We start from the raw sequence: 21,764 nt of genomic DNA on the forward strand, positions 1-21,764 counted from the left end.
ATGCAAGAAAATGTAGTTTATAGGAAGGTTGCAAATGGACAATTCATCATCGTTGCGGTTTATGTAGATGATTTGTTCGTGACTGGAACAAGTTTAGAGTTTATAAACCAATTCAAGAGACTAATGGCATTACAGTTTGAAATGTCGGACCTTTTGCTACTTGGGTATTGAAATATTGCAAGAAAATGGTTGTGTAAAGGTGAAGCAAGAGAGTTATGCTATGAAGATTCTAAAAGAGGCAGGCATGCAAGAGTGTAATGCAACTCAATGTCCGATGGAGCCAGAACTAAAGTTATCAAAAGCTGAAGATGAACCAGAAGTTGAAGCTACCCATTACCGAAAATTAGTGGGTTGTTTACGATATCTCTTACACACTCGTCTTGACTTAGCATATTCGGTTGGAGTAGTTAGCCGTTATACGCAAAGTCCAAGAGAATCTCACGCACGCGCTATTAAGCAAATTCTTCGTTACTTGCGTGGTATTCCATCTTTTGGGATAATATATAAACAAAGTAAAATTATGAGCTTGATACGTTACAGTGATAGCAGTCACAATGTGGATATTGATGATGGCAGAAGTACAACAGGTCATGTCTTCTACCTTGGTGACTCACCTATCAATTGGTGCTCCCAGAAGCAAGATACAGTAGCTTTGTCCTCGTGTGAAGCTGAGTTCATGGCAGCTATTGCAGCTGCGTGTCAGGCGGTTTGGTTATGGGAGTTGTTAGCTGAGCTGACAGGAATGAAGAAACAGAAGGTGTTGATTCGCATAGACAACAAATCAGCAATTGCATTGTCAAAGAATCCTGTCTTTCACGGAAGAAGCAAGCACATTCACACTCGATTCCACTTCATTCGAGAGCGTGTGGAAAACGAGCAAGTGACTGTTGAACATGTTTCGGGAGATAAACAACGAGCAGATCCACTTACGAAGGCCTTAGGTCGAATAAGGTTCGCTGAGATGAGAGCGATGTTTGGCGTGCAAGAATTACCCTCGACTCAGAAATTCAGAGAGTGATTGTTAGTGAATATCTGAGTCCAATGTGGCAAGTTATGTGTGTTTGGTCCAGATCACAAGTCTTGGAGTGTTGTCCAAGTACTCCTTACTTCCTTGAGCAATAAGGAGCGCATATTAGGAAAGTGTAGATAACAGAATCCTAGTTATATTCTATTGTGTTTTGTATAGTATATAATGAGATAGGATCTTGTACTCAATTTATCATCGATTGAAGTTTTAGAGTTATATTTCTTCAATAAAACCTGCAAGTTTATGCATGTTTACCTTGAATTTTAAACTTATTAGTATTATATATATATATATATATATATATATATATATATATATATATATATTAAATTAGATTTGTTAAAAAAAGAAAAAAAAATGTACTTGATATTTTGAAACAGAAGGGTAAGTCTATTGTTTAAATAGAAACGGAGTAGTATTATATATACTTTTAAAATTATATTTGTTAAAAAAACAAAAAAAAAAAAGAAAAGAAACACATTTGTTAAAAAAAAATAAATAAATGATATATTGTAATTTACCTGCCACTCTATTGACATTGTGAAAGGAAGAGCCTGGTATGTTATATTAATGTGAAATGAAATCAGATTGGACGGTAGAATCAAACTCCTCTTAACGAACTCAGCCAAAGGGCAAGTCTTATAATATATTTACGGAAGTTATATATATATATATATATATATATATATATATATATATATATATATATATATATATATATATATATATATTCTATTCTAATAAAAGAATATTTTTAATCTCCATTTGACATGTGTCACTGTAATACAATTCATCATTAATATTATCCCACATGTCAAAGAGATATTAGGCAACACTTCAAAATTCAAATTTGCTTTTTCTAATTATATGTTAAACTAGGTGTAAAACCTGTGTAATACACAGATTGATTAAAAAAAACTATATATGAAAGTGTAAATAATAAATATTTATTAAAATAAAATTTTAAAATAAGAAATGAAAAACATATTAATTGCAATTTATTATCATATTTATTACATTTAATACTTTGCATATATATAAGTATATGTCTTATGTGGCTTTAATTTTAAATATTGAAAAAATCTAAAATTGACATGTGAATATTATTTTATTTTAAAAATATCACAAAATGACAACTGTCAAAATTTATGAGAGATTGACATTTGGCAAAATTGATTTTCATTTATTATAGTAGATTTAAAGTTATAATAACTTTAAAATTTTGGTATATATCTGTTAATTAATGATTTATTAAAAATAACTGATAAATAAATTTTGAATTTTTACTATGAAAAATTAATTTATTTTGTAACCGTGGTTCCCACGGGTCATAAACTAGTATATATATATATATATATATATATATATATATATATATATATATATATATATATATATATATATATATATATATATATATATATATAGTAAACATATGAAACATAAATTATTTTGGGGCCCCAAACCTTTGCGAGGCCCGGGGCGGTCGTCCAGCTTGCCCACCCTATTGGGCCGAGCCTAGTAATATCCTATATGTTGTTTCGTTACCTCGACTTTGGTTTTATATTAAAAAAATTTTATGTTGGCTACGGTTTCGAATATTTTGACTACATTTATGATATATTTTACTACGATTTCGTACATACCCTTACTAATATATATATATATATATATATATATATATATATATATATATATATATGTGTGTGGGGTTGAGATCCGTTGATCAAAATTAACTTATTAAGGGTATGATCGTCATCTTACCAATTTTATTTAATGTTTGATTTTTTGTGTTATTGGAAATATTAATAAAAATGTTTAAAATTTATTATAATAAATCAATTTTTTTGATTTTTTTTAAAAAAATAATAATTTTCGGATTTTTAAAAATATGCAGATTTTTTAAATTTTTTTAGAAAACATGAAATTAAAAAAAAAACTGAATTTTTTTTTTTGAATAAAAACTAGAAATTTTTAAAAACAATAAAATTAAAAAAAAATCTGGAATATTTAACAAAAAAAGCTATAATTTTTTAACAAAAAAATCAACGTTTAAATGCATATATTCATATTTTTTCAAGTGCATATATGCATATTTCTTATACTGTAATATTTATAAGTAAATCATAAAAAAAACATTTTTAGTTACTAATCTATAAACACAATAGTCCAAGTATATTAAAAATACAAAATAAGATATAAAAAACAAAAAAATGCTACATATTAGCGTTTTCATGTCTTCATGTCAAGATTTTCATATTTTCTTCAATTTATCACTTTTCACATCTTATATATTTTCCACAAAATATTCCAATCTACAAGAAAATTAAAAAAAAATGATTAATGCAAGAACATTCACAAAAATACATATGTATATATCATGTAAAATTCACATGTGATTATATAATATTATATTCACATGTTATTGTTTCTTTTAAGATTCATACGTGAATTATATGTGATTTATATGTGAATCACATGTAATTCATATGTGATCCACTTGTGATTTACATGTGAATTATATGTGAATTTACATGTGATTCACATGTAAATCACATGTAATTCACATATGAATCACATTCACATGTGATTCATATGTAAATTACATGTGATTTACATGTGAATTACATGTAATTCATATGTAATTCACTTGTGATTTACATATGAATGTGATTCATATTTGAATTACATGTGATTTACATGTGAATCACATGTAATTCATATGTGATTTATATGTGATTTACATGTGATTCACATGTAAACTACATGTGATTCACATGTAAATTACATGTGATTTACATGTGATTCACTTGTGATTCATATGTGATTCACATGTGATTTACATGTGACTCACTTGTGATTTACATATGAATCACATGTAATTCATATGTTATTCATTTGTGATTTACGTGTGAATGTGATTCATACGTGAATTACATGTGAATCACATGTAATTCATATGTGATTTATATTTGATTTACATGTGAATCACATACGATTCACATGTGAATCACATACTTCAAACACTATAATCTATATGCAGTACATTCTAATTTAATCACGAAAAAAAACTATATCTTTTTTTTTCGGGACCCGCATTATGTCAAATCCTCTCATCTGTTAAAAACTAGAAAAAGTTGATTTTAATGAAAAAAAACAAACCATGATCCATCTTGCATTTGTATTTTCTCTAAGTATTCACTTGCACATGTGAGGAAACCTTCTATTTCTTTTCTTCTATGTTATGAGTATAACTTTTTAAACAAAACTAGTGCTTGCATTGCTGATGATGTGCACTCAACATACCTAGTCAAGACATTTTGTAAGTCTCTTGAAGGGGTAAAATGGCCATTTACGTCTTTGTTCATACAACACTTCTTGTAGAGAGACATAGTAAATTAAAAGAAGATATTGAAATGGTGTGACATCCCCTAATTTCTCGGCCAGAAAAGACCGATTTAATTTATGTTTTTTAAATAAAATCAGAGAAATCCTTTTAAAAGATGTTGCGTAATTGGTCCCCAAAACAAAACTTGATAAAAGTTTATCAAAACCTTTCTTTAAGAAATGTATAGTTTCATTTCATATCAAAACATCGGGATGTCATGTTCCGATACAGATCAAAAGCATAAACAAGACATTATAAGCCTTACAACAGTTATTTACAACTACTGGCCTATAATCCAAAAATCTCTCATCATCCTCCGACTATGCTCGGGGTCCACTACCTGTAATAATAAAAAGCTGAGTGGGTCAGGCTTGGGAGCCTGGTGAGCATATAGGGTTTTCAACCCACAATAATAATAAACTTATTAAGTTCACCAATCAACAATAACCCTGATTACCCATTCCCGTTGTCCTCACTTTACGTCCATAAACACCTATCACAAGGGACCTAGCCTAAGGAATATCATCGGGATGGACACTACTGCTAAGGGGTCTCCTCAGCCATACATGTCCTAAAGGTAACCATGAGGGGGATTGGAGTACGCCAATGAACATTTAGTTCATCAACACCTACAAGTTGCGAACCTGCTAGTGTGCCACTGGACTGTCTAGAAAAGTCGGTGGTCGTCATCTATACTCCGCTAGACGACTACAACAACAACATCGAGGCCTCTCACCATTTCAACACACATCAACTATTTCGTCTACCCATATTCTACCCAACATATTTATTCCTACTAAATATAAATAAATACATTTTTAATATATAAATATGTTTCTAAAGGAATACATGGGCTTTCAAATGTATATAAATACTAAATACAAGTATATATATTTTAAAAAATATATTTATAATAGTAAAAATATTTTTATACATTTAAAAATATAATAATAATAATAATAATAATCATCATCATCATCATCATCAAAATAACAATCAAGGTAAGGGTAAATCCGAACATTTTTGAAAAACGTAAGGGTAAATCCGAAGATTTTTGAAAATTCAGGGGCTTTATTGGCATTAGGTAACCGGTAGGTTACCGGAAACCGGCTACAAGGGTATAAATGAACAAATTAAACAAAACTTCGGACTTTACTGCACCTAAAAACATCCAAGGGTAAAACCGACATTTTTGTGAAAACTTAAGGGCTTTTATGTCATTTTCCCTTACTATTATCCTTTCCACAAAAATAACAAAATAAAAAATACAAAAGAGGCCTTCATTTTTCAAAGAAATTACAAAAATACCTAGTCACAAAGTTATAGAAGTTGTTTTGGAAAAAACTAGAAATGGTCCGGAAATAGTTATAGAAATTGTTCGATTGCAAAGTCATTAAAGTGGTCCATGTAAAAATAATTACAGAAATAGTCCCTATACAATAACGATATTACAAAAGTGGTCCCACCATGATAGCCAGATATCGTTTAAACTTTAAAACAGTAAGGTGCTGTTTGATTTTTATTAAAAACCTCTTCAAACCTCTTCGTGCTGCGCGGCGCAGCACACGCGCAGCACTTTCTTTCCCGCAGCTGTTTGTTTTTTCGCAGCCTTCGAAATTAAAAACCTCTTCCCGTCCTCTGCTTGGGACAGCACTTGAAAATTGCCTCTAACCTCTTCAAAACTAAACCCTAAAAAAAAAAGCGGCCACCTCCATTCTTCCAGCAAGTCGATCGTGTCCTACCTTCTCTCGACCTCGCGTCCTCTCAGACCAGCGACCACCGGCGCAGCCACCTCCGACGCAACCCCCACCGGCCTCTCCCCTTCCGTCGGTCGTCCTTCCAGGTTTGTTTTCTTGTTCTTTTTTTTTTTTCGTTTTTGGCTGCTGAAGGCAGCGATTGTCTTGAATATTTCAACAATTCGATTTTGTTGGTGTTTTACTTCATTGTTCATGCTTCATACTAATTGTTTGATTTTTGTTGTTGAATCTTTGAATTTGCTTGTTGGTGCTAATCTTATCAAATAGTTCATGCCTTATATCAAATAGTTGTTCTTGAATCTTTGTTCTTGCCCCAATTTCTTCAATTTGTGCTTAAAATGTCATATGTTGTTGCTTAATTGTAATGAAATATTGCTGAATTATTGCTGAATTGTCACTAATTATTGCTGAAATGTCACAAATTGTTGCTGAATTGTCACAAATTGTTGCTGAAATGTCACAAATTGTTGCTGAAACGTCATGAAATATTGTTCAAATGTCATAAAATGTTGCTGAAGTGTCATAATTGTTGCTGAAATATGAATAATCTTTGTTGAAATTGATTATTTTCATCATTACAAGTTGTAATTATGCTGAAAGTTGTTGGTATATGGTTATGTGTGCTAAAGTATGTATTCCATATGGTTTTTTTTATTAGCAATGACAGATAAACATACATGGAACAATGAGCAAACAAAATTCTTATTGAACACTTGCATTGAAGAAGTACAAAATGTGGGTAGAAAAGGTTTGAGTTTGCACAAACATTCATGGAACAAATTAGGAACAGCCATTAAGGAAAAGTTTGGTGTGGATTTGAGTCAAAGACAATTGAAAAACGCCTATGACAACCTTAAAGCCAAATACACGGGATGGTTATACTTGAAAAACAAAACTGGCAACCTTTACAATCCTCAAACAAACACTTTTAACTTAACAAATGAGGAGTGGGAGGACTTTAAAAAGGTATATATATATATATATATATATATATATATATATATATATATATATATATTAATATGTATTTTGTTTATATAGTTGTCATTTATTCTTATACTACTTTTGTTACATTGATTGGGTTTAGGGACATCCGAAAGCCGCTTCTTTGAAAACTGTCCCATTGTTGTTTCCAGAGCTTTGTGCAGAACTCTTTGATGGAAATAGTGCCTCTGGTAATCTCAGCTATGCCACATCCCAAACACCATCGGGACATGGATCATCTTCTTTCCATGTCGCACCACTACAACTTATGGACACCCCTTCTGTTAACATAGATGAGGATGATATCTTTTCCAATCATACCACTCAGCCACCATCTTCTGCTGCTTCACCTTCTGATGCTTCACTTTCTGCTGCTTCACCTTCTGGTAACCCCAACAAAAGAGCTAAACCCTCAACTCCTAGACCTCGAGCTGCTAGTGCCTCACCTGAGCCACCTTCTAGTGCCTCCCCTAAAGCTTCTATTACTGCTGATGATTTAGCATTGGAGATGCAGAAAGCTCTACGACATTTGACTCAAGGGCCAACAATTCCCCAATGTTTAGAGAAGCTAGAGTTACTCGAGTTAGGCCCGGTAGACCCTCTACGATTTGCTGCTTATCATATTTTTGGAGGGACCATGAATATGAGAGAGATGTGGGTAAATTTGCCTAATGATCCACAAATATTAAGAGGATGGATCGAGATGACAGCTACAAGTTTAGGAGTATTGAAGGATGGAAAGATTGTCCATTAAGTTTACATATTTGAATTGTTTAGGTTTTAATTGCATGTGTTAGAACTATGTGGTTATGTTTTTTGGTTATTTGGTACTTGGATGTTATTTGTAGTATGTGGTTATTTGGTACTTGAATGTTATTTGTAGTATGTGGTTATTTGGTACTTGAATGTTATTTGTAGTATTTGGAACTTGAACTATGTGATTATGTATTTTGGTTATTTGGTTATGTTATTTGGTACTTGAGTTTTATATTTGGTAACTTGTGTTGATTAATAGGTTCCTAATGGATCACGACAAAAAGATACTACTCATAATTCTAATGTACTTGTACGTCCGCTACTTTTGGAAAAGGGGTGTAAAACGAGTGCGGGACAACGATTCGGAAATGACGGGACATGAATTTACGTTAGAATTACTTCACCGTAATCCTCTACAATGTGTTGAAGTGTTACGCATGTCCCGTGAATCATTTGTCCGGCTATGTGCTCATTTTAGAGTAAACTACGCGTTAAAGGATAGCAAACATGTGTCGGTTGAGGAGAAGATGGCTATGTTTTTGATGATGATCGGTCATAACCAACGTTATGTGATTATCAAGCGGAGATTTCAACACTCAAAGCAAACAATTCATAAGTTTTTTCATGAAGTGTTGGACAAAATGCTGCTTTTCGCACATGACATTATAGTGCCAACTTCTTTTAATCCGAATCCAAACATTCCGGGACATAATAGGAGGCTACGACGGGTGTTCAAGGGAGCAGTTGGTGCACTTGATGGCACTTTGATACATGCTGTTGTCCCTGCAAACAAACGGGATTTATATAGAAGTAGGGGAAAAGGCGATTGTTACCAAAACGTATTGGCAATATGTGACTTCAACATGATGTTTACGTTTGTTGTGGCCGGTTGGGAAGGGATAGCACACGATTCTAGAATTTTATCAGAAGCATTAGCAAATCCACATGCACCATTCCCGCTTCCACCACCAGGTAAATTTATTGTTATTTAAATAGTTTTATCTTAGCTTGAAAAAATAAATGACTTTTTTTTTTTTGATTTTTTTACAGATAAATATTATCTTTGTGATGCCGCTTATGCAAACATTCGAGGTTTTATGGCACCGTAGCGTAATGTGAGGTATTGGCTTGGAGATTTCCGTCGAAGACGTGCATTAACGAATAAAGAAAAATTTAACCATGCACACGCAAAACTTCGGAATGTCATTGAGCGTGCTTTTGGTGTCTTGAAAGCACGATTCCCTATATTGAAGAGGATGGCACCATTCTCATTGGTTACACAACGAAACATTACCCTAGCATGCTTTGCGCTTCATAATTTTATAAGAAGAGAGGGACTACGTGATGAGTTTTTTGCACGATATGACGAACCAAATGTCTCGGTTCGGAATAACAATGCAGTCGTTGATAATGATGAAGATGAGATTCCAACACATGGTACTGCAGCGGACCGTGAATATATGACCCAGTTAAGAGATGAAATTACCGAACAATTGATGCAAAATATGGAATGAAAATTATTAAAGTTTGGTTGTATGAATATTATTTAAAAATGTTATTGTAAGACTAATTTGGTTGTTTGAATTTTATTTCAATGTTTTAAGACTACAATTATTAAATTTTTGGTATTAAAAAACTATTTTCGGTTTATTAAATTATTTTATTTTAATTTTTTTAATATCTGCAGCCGTTAAAAAAACAAACATGCTTCTCATTACAGTCTGCAGCACTTTGGTCCACCTCTTCTGCTGCAGAGAGCTGCAGAGGTGGTCCGCAGACTTCAGACAGTTTCACTTCGGAAAAACAAACAGCACCTAAGTTAATTCCTTTTTTTTTTATCAAACATGCACTCACAATGAATAAATAAAAGAAAATTCAAAAAATTCCTTAAATATCACTAAGGCTAGATGCTTACATATCACTGATGCAGTGGATAATGTAGATGTAATTAATGGACTAAAAACTGAAACTAAAAGCTGTAATTAATAGACAATCTAAAGGATTTACCTCTCCATATCACTGATACCTCTTCACTTCAATTATTCGATTTATCCAAACAAGACTATCAACATACTCAACAACTTTACATCCAACAGATCTTCCAGGAATCTTGAAGTTTTTAGTCTTGGCTATAACTGGATCATACAAACCATAACGATAAAGTACATTCGTAAATCTAAAAAGAAACTGATTGCTTGATGTAAATCCACATGGAAATATTTGATCACCACCACTAAACCCGGAAAACACATGACGTTTGACCCATGAATACTCATCCATCACCCACACCTCACAATCAGTATCTCTTACCCTTGACATCACACAAACCTTTCCACCCAAAACTCCCACCACATTCAACCGGTCTCCAAAGCAACATGTTCTTAAAGAATCTGGAAAAGGTATCTCCTTGAATGTCTCTGAACCCAAATCAAATGCCAATATCAATTGTGTCAACTTCCCACCAATATAAGTAAAACAAAGCCAATGAAGATGGCCTTCATGCCCATCTACACAAACTAAATCTTGATCTCTAATGCATTGCAGGTGTGATGGAATTCTTTGAGATATCAACTCCCAGGAACCTTTACCTTTTCTCACGCTATAAACCTCAACTGGTGCCATTCTTCGTGGCTCGAAAATCTCTGTAAGCTTCACCACTTTGTAATCATCAGTTTTGGGATCATACCCAAACCGGAAATTGGTATTTCTTGATTCAGAGGAGGAGCCCATGGAACATGGCGGGAGAGTTAAGAAAGCAGAGAGAGAATGGTTCTGAACACAAACGACATAATCATTACCTAATTCATAAATAAAACATATTAAGCCTTTCACAGATCCAACGATATTGCCATAACAACGTCGACGTTGAGATTCGAGATTAACGGGGAATTTGAAGAAATTGTCGAGTTCGATAGCGGGAGAACAAAAGGGGCTTGCGGTGAATGAAGTACAGTCAGCCCCGACACCGAAGAACATAAGAATCTTCTGGTTGATATGCATAGAACGATGGAGGTGGGATTTTACAAAGGAGGATTCAGATAACAGAGCATTCCAATCTTTACAAACGCACCTCATTTGAGCAAGCTGTTTTGCCAATAACCGGATGAATATGTCTGATAAAACTTCGCCTGGGAGGTTCTCCATTGTAGTTGGGTGTCGTGATCGTGGTGAAACCATTGTCGTTTTTCCTTCTATGTTCTTCGGCTTAGAAGTGTATATTTGGATCTGAGATTACAATTAGGTTAACTTATAGAATTAGAATTGGAGATAAAGGTGCACATATTGGATCAGGCTTTTTATTTTCATCAGTCCACAACCAAATTCGACACCCGTCTAGTCATTAACTTTTTTTTTAATCTATAGATAACGTCATAACTATAGAGTTTTTAACCATAATAGGGTAATAGGGTTAAAGGGAAAAAATATTTAAGATATTAGTGTTGTTTCAAAAATATTTACCAAAATGGTATTACCTTAATTTTAATACTAATATTATTGTTTTAAAAAAAAACACGTTTTTGTCCCTGGAACTTTGGAACGAGATTACGAGAACGATCAGAAAAAAAAATCGTAAACACAGCTAGGGCTCCACCTCCAGTTCTGTCGTCGCATCGTCCACCATCGCCGGCCGCCTGCACCTCCTCCATCGTCGCCGGCTGCCTGCGCCTCCTCCCTCGTCGTCGGCGACCCGCAAGGTATGCAAAATTATCGATTTTGATTCTGATTCTTAAGTTTTCTATTTGTTTCTGGATTCCAATTGTTAAGTTTATGTTTGCTTTTTGCTTCTCTATTCTTATTTGTCTCGATTTTGCTTCTAGTTAGGATGAATTGTTGATCAATTTCTGTTTTGATTATTTGCTTTGATCAATTTCTGTTTTGATTATTTTGCTTCTGTAAATGGAATTGATTATTGTTTTGATCAATTACTATTTCGATTTTTCCTCCTCTATCGTCAAAGCTTGTTTTTCTTTTTTTTAATCTTTGATGGAATTGATTGCAATAATGTTATTATGTTTCTTTTTTCTTGTTATCACAAATTCATATGATCATTTTTTGATCAATTTTTACTTGTTTTTATTTGTTTGTAGATGAATTCTATTATAGACATGATTGACAATGAGAATTTTTCTATAATTTCTCAAGCTGCTGTTGTGACTAATGTGATGAATATAGAAAATGATGTTGAGTTAAATGAAATATTGGAAGATGGAATTGGAGATGAAGATAATGATGAAGCATCTTTTGACAATAATGTTGAATTACCTTCGACTTTGACTAATATGGAAGAAACAAATTTGACTATTGATGAAAATTGGATTATGACACAATCAACGAGTAAGAATGATTTTACCCGAGAGTTGGGAAAAGATTCTTTTAAGGATAAAGAGGAACTTGTTAGAGCAATCAAGATGCAAGTTGTACTTACATCAAGGATAAAAACAGTAAAAAAAGGATAAATAAAACTAAAATGAAAGCTGTCATTTAAAAATATATATATATAAAAAACAATAAAAAGGTGGAATAAAAAAGAAAAAAAAAAGAAAAATAAGATATTTAAATTAAAAAAAAACTGAAAAGAAACTAAAAAGTAAAGAAAAATGAGAAAAACAATAAAAAGGAGGAATAAAAAAGAAAAAAAGAAAAATAAGATATTTAAATTAAAAAAAAAACTGAAAAGGAAACTAAAAAATAAAGAAAAATAAGAAAAACACTAAAATGGTAAATAGTTTTGAAAGAACATTAAAATGGTAAATATTTTTTTTCAACCACCCCATTATGGTCAAAAACTCCATAACGATATGTGTTTGAGAGAGATTTACGAATTTAACAATTTTACCTACTGACTTTACAAAATATAGTCAAAATTAGCCGCCAGCCAAAGGAGACTAACTTGCATTTTTTCTTTATTCTTTTTTCATTTTCCCCATGATATCACACATGGCTTAGACCTTCTTAGGTTTCTCTCGTCTCATCTTCAGTTTCCTTTGTTTCGTGGTTTTGGGATGCTATAGAACGAAATCGCTGACGGTAATATCCATGGCCGGTCCAAGCTAATTTGAGGCCCGGGGCAAAAGTAAAAAACGAGGCCCTAATCGCATACGATAATACAATGATATATGTGAAAACTAGTACACGGACACCTATTATTAAATTAAAATTATATATATTCTAAAAAATTTATTATGTTTAAAGGGTGTGAGTTAAATATTAAAACCAATATAATTGCTAAGTTGTGCAAAAAACTCAATGAAAAGCCAAAACCAAAAAAATCGAACAACTGAACCGTTTCGATAAACCGTCTGGTTTTTTTGTTTAGAGTGACTATTCTTTTAGGTTAACAATATAAATAATAACCAACTCATCACTTTGTATTATCTGAATCCAAAGAATCAGTCAAGGTATGATATATTATTCTTATTGTTGTAGCAACTGAAATCTTTTTTTATTATTTATTAAAAAATATGTTTCTAAGTTGTCAATCGAAATAAAAAAGAAAGGGTATGGATAAATGGGTTTGATCTTTGTTTATATAAAAACTCGAAAATCATAACCGAACCAGGATATCCAAAATTAACAACGTTCTTTCATACATAGATTTAATTGATTAAGTATATTATAAATTAAAATAAATAATGTCTTACAGTGTTCATTGACAACTACCATAATAAGGATGTGTTTATGTTATATATTAAACTAATATATCACTTTGATTGATTTAAAATTAAAAAATGTTAATTATTGTTGACGAATATCTTAGTCCAATGTGGCAAGTTATGAGTGTTTGGTCCAGATCACAAGTCTTGGAGTGTTGTCCAAGTACTCCTTACTCCTTACTTCCTTGAGCAATAAGGAGTGCATATTAGAAAAGTGTAGATAACAGAGTCCTAGTTATATTCTATTGTGTTTTGTATAGTATATATAATGAGAGATGGTCATGTACTCAATTTATCATCGATTCAAGTTTTAGAGCTATATTTCTTCAATAAAACCTGCATAAACAGTTTATGCAGTAGCCTTTTGTTTTCTAGTTTCCTGTTTACCTTGAATTGGTATCAGAGCAAAGAAGAAAGCAAAGAAGGAAAGAAGGCAAGTTCGTGTAAACAGAAAAATAAGTTCCTGAAATCGATTCCTATTCCATAATCTGTTTGGAGAAATCAAGTAGTAAAACTACTTAGTAATTCTCGTGAGGAGAATCTGTGCAGGAATAGAACTTAGCGACTGCAAATAATCTCTTAGAATATTGTTACCTATTCGGAGATCGTGATAGCAGCAAGAGAAATCGGCGATTAAAACTCTCCTGTTCAGAATCGTCGACAGTTTAAACTTGGCTCGTGAATAATCTTGAGGTCGTAAGCTGTTTTGGAAGATCGCCAAACACACGTTCTTTCATACATAGATTTAATTGATTAAGTATATTATAAATTAAAATAAATAATGTCTTACAGTGTTCATTGACAACTACGATAATAAGGATGTGTTTATGTTATATATTAAACTAATATATCACTTTGATTGATTTAAAATTAAAAAATGTTAATTATTGTTGGTGAATATCTGAGTCCAATGTGGCAAGTTATGAGTGTTTGGTCCAGATCACAAGTCTTGGAGTGTTGTCCAAGTACTCCTTACTTCCTTGAGCAATAAGGAGCGCATATTAGAAAAGTGTAGATAACATAATCCTATTTATATTCTATTGTGTTTTGTATAGTATATAATGAGAGATGATCATGTACTCAATTTATCATCGATTCAAGTTTTAGAGCTATATTTCTTCAATAAAACCTGCAGAAACAGTTTATGCAGTAGCCTTTTGTTTTCTAGTTTCCTGTTTACCTTGAATTGGTATCAAAGCAAAGAAGGGAAGAAGGCAAGTTCATGTAAACAGAAAAATAAGTTCCTGAAATCGATTCCTATTCCATAATCTGTTTGGAGAAATCAAGCAGTAAAACTACTTAGTAATTCTCGTGAGGAGAATCTATGTAGGAATAGAACTTAGCGACTGCAAATAATCTCTTAGAAGATTGTTACCTATTCTGAGATCGTGATAGCAGAAAGAGAAATCGGCGATTAAAACTCTCCTGTTAAGAATCGTCGACAGTTTAAACTTGGCTCGTGAATAATCTTGAGGTCGTAAGTTGTTTTGGAAGATCGCCAAACACACAAAGTGAACCTGCTGCGAGGAAGAGATCGTGTTTTGCCCTAAAAAAACGTGTTTTTCTTCTTTTTGGGCTCTTGTTCAAATCAGAAACCCTTTATTCACTAATTGGCCCAAATCTCATTAAATTAGTTTTCTAATTTGTGTGCAGAAGAAAAAAAAACATGTTTTATTGATCTATCAATTGTTTGAAATATATATATATATATATATATATATATATATATATATATATATATATATATTATGAAATCAGTTTTCTGATTTGTGTGGAGGGTTACGATATTTTTTATAAATCGACACCTAAGGAGGAATCAGAAATCGAATCACGATGTCGGGAGGAGAATCATCCCAACCACCGGCTAAGGTACACACGTCGTTCACGTTCCAATGTCCGACTTTGACATCGACGAACTACACAATTTGGAGGATGTGCATGGAGGTGCTACTCGGGATTCATGGCTTTTGGGATGTGATTGATCCCGGACTAGATGACGTGAAGAAAAACAACATCGTGAAAGGATTGTTGTTTCAATCGATTCCGGAGGATTTAATCCTTCAAATCGGTAATTTGAAAACCGGAAGAGAGATGTGGGAAGCGATTAAAAGTCGTAACTTAAGAGTTGATCGTGTGAAGGAAGTCCGACTCCAAACTCTAATCATAGAATTTGAAAATCTAAAGATGAGTGATACTGGTACAATAGATGATTTCGCTGCGAAATTATCCGGAATTGCTTCGAAATCCGCCTCACTAGGAGAAGTTATGACTGAACAGAAGCTTGCGAAGAAGTTTCTTACGACTCTCCCTGGGCGATTTGTCCACATTGTTGCAGCCCTTGAACAAGTTTTGGACCTTAAAACAATTGGCTTTGAAGACGTGTTTGGTTGCTTAAAAGCTTATGAAGAAAGAATCAAGGGTGAAGACAAAGTAATCGAGACTCAAAATAAATTACTTTATTCCAAAACTAAATCGTCCAACAGAAACACCAATTCATCAAGAGGTAGAGGTCGGGGTTCAAATAACCGAGGAAGAGGACGTGGTGGTGGACGTGGTCGGGGTAACACCCAAAATCACGGTCACTCAGAATCCTCTAAAAATCGCGAAGATCTAAAACAAAAAGGAAAACAACGTGAGCAAAGAGATCTCTCAAACATCCAATGTTACTGGTATGATAAATATAGACACTTTGCTTCAAGATGTCCGGACCGAATAAAAAATAATGAGGCTAACCTTAATCAGACGAAGGAGATATAAATCATGAAGAAGGGACGTTCTTTATGATGAATACAATTCAAGAAACGATGTTCTTGAAAGAAGATAAATATATCCCTCCGAAAGCTGAAGCAAATGCTGACGAAGACGGAATTTGGTACTTAGACAATCGTGCGAGCAACCACATGAACAGCAACTACTCTTATTTTTCTGAATTAAATAAAAAAATAACGGGTAGAGTGAGATTTGGAGATGGATCGTATGTTAGCATTAAAGGAAAAGGGTCAATTTTGTTCGAAGAGAAAAGCGGTGAGCAAAAACTAATGAATGATATTTATTACATCCCATCACTTCGTAGCAATGTTATTAGCCTCGGGCAATCTACAATAGCCGGTTGTGATATCCGAATGCGAGGTGATTTTCTAACCATACCAGATGGAGATGGAAGATTACTTATGAAAGTACCGAGAAGTGAAAATCGACTCTACAACATAAAGTTAAAAGTTGGAAAACCACATTGCTTACAAGCCAAGTTTAATGAGGAAGCTTGGTTATGGCACCCGCGACTTGGCCACATCAATTTTGGCGCGATAAACTTGATGCACAAGCTAGCTAAAGGGGTACCGACAATCCAACATCAAGACCAACTTTGTGAATCTTGCATGGTTGGAAAACAAACAAAGCAGTCGTTTGCAAAGAAAGCTAATTATAGAGCTACAAATATTCTCGAGATGGTGCTTGGAGATATTTGTGGACTGGTTGATCCCTCCCACTCAAGCGGGTAATATTTATATTCTAGTTCTTATTGATGATTATTCTAGATATATGTGGTCTTTTTCTTTTAAAGCACAAAAGCGATGCATCCGGAATTTGTAACGACCCAATTTTTACAAAAAAATTTTAATTAATCGAAACCATTTGCATAAACCATAAATTCCCAAAACATCTGTTTTCAAATCATTATCCATTACATATTATTTTTCTTTAAATCATCAGAGCGTCCCAAAACATTTCAGTAAAAGAGAGATATAGTGCACGCCGCGCCATCACGCCTTGCCCTTGCCCGCAGGCTTAGAAGTACCTGAAACAAAGCAACAACGTGTAAGCAAAATGCTTAGTGAGTCCCCCAGAGCATACCACACGCATCCACATACACATACCCTAATAGCTACTAAAGCTATGCATATACCACAGAAACCATGCAAGTACGAACCAACAGAATTGTCATGGGCTACCCCACATGGTCTTTACCTAGGACTGACATGGGCTCCCCCACATGGTCTTACGTCTAATGTCATGGGCTACCCCACATGGTCTTTACCTAGGACTGCCATGGGCTACCCCACATGGTCTTATATCTAATACCTCGGGCTCCCCCCGGGGTCTTCCACGCAACCATACAATCATATAGCATGATAAATCATAAAATAATTGTCATATACATAACATGATCAGATAATGGGCCGACCTTGGTGCCTTAGACCCATAGGTATGGTGAGAAGACTCACCTCGATCTGCTAGGTATAAATACTGCTCTCCTAACGGTCCACAACTTCCCGAGCTGAATAATAATAATAATAACATAACCCGCATTAGGGTTTTAAATTAACCAAGGGGAAAAACCCAACCTCTCAGTACTCACTCAAGGCCCAAATACCCTACTCTTGCTAATGGGCCCAAAAGTCCAAGTCCAAAATCCTTAATGGGCTTCTTGACTCGATAGAGGCCCAACAATAACTCCATGGCCCGCCACCAGTCATAAGACTCGATATTCCCAGATTACACCAGGTCCAATAACCAAGTGAGGCCCAATTAGCCTAAGGGCCCAAAACAGATTTGGCCCATCTGCATGGCGTACGCTCAGCGTACCTTCCTGGTACGCGCAGCGTACTGGGTCATGGGACTACGCCCCGCGTATACTGAATTACGCCCAGCATACCCCCCCCAGTTTGAGCACTTTCCCCATTAAGTGCTTAATACTCATGTCCTTTACGTCCAAAAGCCAGATCTAAGTCTATAAAGATGTCCTAAGGCATAAAGTTGGCAAATTTATGCCTTTGCATGTCTTATACCCACCCAACTTCTCCATTAAGACCTTTCCAAGGCCATTAACCCATGCATGAGACCACATCTCCCATCAAGCTTCCATTTTTATGATCTTACAGGGCCAAGGGACTTCAGATCTAACATTTCCATAGCCCCAGGTTGTTTACCCCACAAGTGGAAGTCCAAAATCAACCAAAGGGACCAAAGCTAAAACCCTAACTAGATCTAAAGATTTAAGTGTAAAGATGAAATATTGATACCTCCAGAGGCTTCTCTAGGTTGTTAATATGCAGGATCTTGAGGCCAAAGATCACACCAAGCTTCCTTGAGTACTCATTCTTCTTGAATGCTCACTAAAAGAACCACAATGAACTCTCAAAGCTCTAAAATGCACTCACTATAGCTATAAGAGTTTCAGAGGCGTTTGAAGGTGAGGGAGGAGGTCTAGATTGAGGCTCATAAGAGTTAAGGGTGTTTATAAAGGCCTCAAGTCCGGGTTTTAGGGTTTGAGTATTCTGGCACGTATGCCCCGCGTACTTCCGGTATGCCCAGCGTACGTGCTGCCTCCGCGCGATCCTCAAAGCCAAGTACGCCAAGCGTACTCATAAGTACGCCCAGCGTACTCGAGGGTCTCATTTGACATAATTAGAATTCTTCAAGGGCTACGAGTTCATACCTGATTTAGGGCGTTACAGAATTATTAAAAGATTCAAGATATCAATTGAAAAACGAATCGATAAAGAGATCAAGACTTTCCATACGGATAGAGGTGGAGAATTCACATCGACTGAGCTGAACCGTTTTTGTGATGACGAAGGGATTTCACTATGTTGACGGCTCCTTATGCACCTCAACAAAATGGTATATTCGAACGGAGAAATCAAACCCTACTTGAGATGTCACGGTGCCTAATGAAAGCAAAAAATATTACAAACCACTTTTGGGGCGAAGCGGTACGACATGCAACGTTCATCATAAATCGTACACCTACTCGAGCATTGATAGGTGATACACCATTCGAGAAATTTTATGGTGAAAAACTAAACTTTGAAGACTTGAAAGTATTTGGTTGTGTTGCATATGAAAGAATAGTCTCAAAACATTTGAAGAAGCTTGATGATAGGTCACGACCATTGGTATATTTTGGAAAGGAAACCAATTCGGGAGGATTTCGGTTATATAATCCACGGTAAAATAAAATTATTATTAGTGCCCATGTAGTTTGTGATGAAAATAAAACATGGCAATGGAATAATGAACCCAAAAATCAAGATGGAAATGGACCAGGTACATTTACGGTCTTGTGGAGTAACGGTCAAGCAACCCAAGATAATGATGGTCCGAGTCCAACTGCAACAGAAACTGAACAATTAACTGATCCGACCCAAACCAATGACACTGATAATGATGATAGCTGCCCATCGCAACCTGTTGATGATCATAATAACAATGCAAGTTTTGTCCCACTTCGGCGGTCCACTCGAACTTCAGTGTTGCCAAGAAGATTAAATGAGTACGAGTTAGATGTGGATCATTTAATGTTGTCATTTGATGAAGAACTACAGAATTTTAAAGAAGCCAAAGTGAACAAAAATTGGCTCAATGCAATGAAGGCCGAAATTGACTCAATCGAGAAGAACAATACTTGGAAATTAGTTCCTCCACCTAAAGATGTTAAACCTATTGGGTTAAGATGGTTGTACAAAATTAAACGAAATACGAGTGGATCAATTACAAGGTACAAAGCGCGTCTAGTCGCTAAAGGCTATGTACAAGAGCAAGGCATTGATTTTGATGAAGTATTTGCGCCGGTAGCTCGACTCGAGACAATAAGACTATTAATTTCTCTTGCGGTCGGGAACAGATGGAAGATTCATCACTTAGATGTAAAAACGACATTTTTATATGGAGATTTAAAAGAAGTGTACGTGTGCCAACCGGAAGGTTTCGTGAAGCAAGGTGAAGAAACAAAAGTCTAAAAATTGGCAAAAGCTTTATACGGTCTCCGACAATCTCCGAGAGCATGAAATTTGAAGCTTAATAACACGTTGAAAAATATGGGTTTCCAACGATGCATGCAAGAAAATGTAGTTTATAGGAAGGTTGCAAATGGACAATTCATCATCGTTGCGGTTTATGTAGATGATTTGTTCGTGACTGGAACAAGTTTAGAGTTTATAAACCAATTCAAGAGACTAATGGCATTACAGTTTGAAATGTCGGACCTTTTGCTACTTGGGTATTGAAATATTGCAAGAAAATGGTTGTGTAAAGGTGAAGCAAGAGAGTTATGCTATGAAGATTCTAAAAGAGGCAGGCATGCAAGAGTGTAATGCAACTCAATGTCCGATGGAGCCAGAACTAAAGTTATCAAAAGCTGAAGATGAACCAGAAGTTGAAGCTACCCATTACCGAAAATTAGTGGGTTGTTTACGATATCTCTTACACACTCGTCTTGACTTAGCATATTCGGTTGGAGTAGTTAGCCGTTATACGCAAAGTCCAAGAGAATCTCACGCACGCGCTATTAAGCAAATTCTTCGTTACTTGCGTGGTATTCCATCTTTTGGGATAATATATAAACAAAGTAAAATTATGAGCTTGATACGTTACAGTGATAGCAGTCACAATGTGGATATTGATGATGGCAGAAGTACAACAGGTCATGTCTTCTACCTTGGTGACTCACCTATCAATTGGTGCTCCCAGAAGCAAGATACAGTAGCTTTGTCCTCGTGTGAAGCTGAGTTCATGGCAGCTATTGCAGCTGCGTGTCAGGCGGTTTGGTTATGGGAGTTGTTAGCTGAGCTGACAGGAATGAGGAAACAGAAGGTGTTGATTCGCATAGACAACAAATCAGCAATTGCATTGTCAAAGAATCCTGTCTTTCACGGAAGAAGCAAGCACATTCACACTCGATTCCACTTCATTCGAGAGCGTGTGGAAAACGAGCAAGTGACCGTTGAACATGTTTCGGGAGATAAACAACGAGCAGATCCACTTACGAAGGCCTTAGGTCGAATAAGGTTCGCTGAGATGAGAGCGATGTTTGGCGTGCAAGAATTACCCTCGACTCAGAAATTCAGAGAGTGATTGTTAGTGAATATCTGAGTCCAATGTGGCAAGTTATGTGTGTTTGGTCCAGATCACAAGTCTTGGAGTGTTGTCCAAGTACTCCTTACTTCCTTGAGCAATAAGGAGCGCATATTAGGAAAGTGTAGATAACAGAATCCTAGTTATATTCTATTGTGTTTTGTATAGTATATAATTAGATAGGATCTTGTACTCAATTTATCATCGATTGAAGTTTTAGAGTTATATTTCTTCAATAAAACCTGCAAGTTTATGCAGTAACCTTTTGTTTTCTAGTTTCCTGTTTACCTTGAATTTTAAACTTATTAGTATTATATATATATATATATATATATATATATATA

General features: G+C 34.7%; 5 protein-coding genes and 2 pseudogenes across 5 annotated transcripts; 6 read left to right on the forward strand and 1 right to left on the reverse strand.

The window, feature by feature from the left end:
* Positions 1–274: 274 nt before the first annotated feature.
* On the forward strand, positions 275–1,018 carry LOC145130447 (secreted RxLR effector protein 161 pseudogene; annotated as a pseudogene).
* A 5,193-nt stretch (positions 1,019–6,211) lies between these two features.
* On the forward strand, positions 6,212–9,021 carry LOC145130448 (uncharacterized). The gene is made up of 3 exons (XM_079065248.1): positions 6,212–6,258; positions 8,172–8,884; positions 8,963–9,021. Exons 2-3 carry the CDS (start codon positions 8,179–8,181, stop codon positions 9,019–9,021), a joined length of 765 nt encoding a protein of 254 aa, XP_078921374.1. The 5' UTR covers positions 6,212–6,258; positions 8,172–8,178.
* Positions 6,833–8,108, forward strand: LOC145128868 (uncharacterized). Its single transcript, XM_079063648.1, has 3 exons — positions 6,833–7,138; positions 7,260–7,506; positions 7,537–8,108. The coding sequence occupies exons 1-3, from the start codon at positions 6,833–6,835 to the stop codon at positions 7,908–7,910; spliced, it is 927 nt and encodes a 308-aa protein (XP_078919774.1). The 3' UTR covers positions 7,911–8,108.
* A 907-nt stretch (positions 9,022–9,928) lies between the features above and the next one.
* LOC145130449 (F-box/kelch-repeat protein At3g06240-like) lies at positions 9,929–11,089 on the reverse strand. The gene has a single exon (XM_079065249.1). It carries the CDS (start codon positions 11,087–11,089, stop codon positions 9,929–9,931), a length of 1,161 nt encoding a protein of 386 aa, XP_078921375.1.
* A 4,310-nt stretch (positions 11,090–15,399) lies between these two features.
* Positions 15,400–16,323, forward strand: LOC145130450 (uncharacterized). Its single transcript, XM_079065250.1, has one exon. It carries the CDS (start codon positions 15,400–15,402, stop codon positions 16,321–16,323), a length of 924 nt encoding a protein of 307 aa, XP_078921376.1.
* Positions 16,324–16,370: 47 nt separating this feature from the next.
* Positions 16,371–20,306, forward strand: LOC145130451 (uncharacterized). The gene is made up of 2 exons (XM_079065251.1): positions 16,371–17,062; positions 19,538–20,306. The coding sequence occupies exons 1-2, from the start codon at positions 16,371–16,373 to the stop codon at positions 20,304–20,306; spliced, it is 1,461 nt and encodes a 486-aa protein (XP_078921377.1).
* A 370-nt stretch (positions 20,307–20,676) lies between these two features.
* Positions 20,677–21,420, forward strand: LOC145130452 (secreted RxLR effector protein 161 pseudogene; annotated as a pseudogene).
* Positions 21,421–21,764: the final 344 nt, after the last annotated feature.

The sequence above is a fragment of the Lactuca virosa genome, chromosome 8 (genome assembly GCF_052849685.1).
Source record: "Lactuca virosa cultivar CGN04683 chromosome 8, Lactuca_virosa_CGN04683_v6, whole genome shotgun sequence".
Classification (NCBI taxonomy): domain Eukaryota; kingdom Viridiplantae; phylum Streptophyta; class Magnoliopsida; order Asterales; family Asteraceae; genus Lactuca; species Lactuca virosa.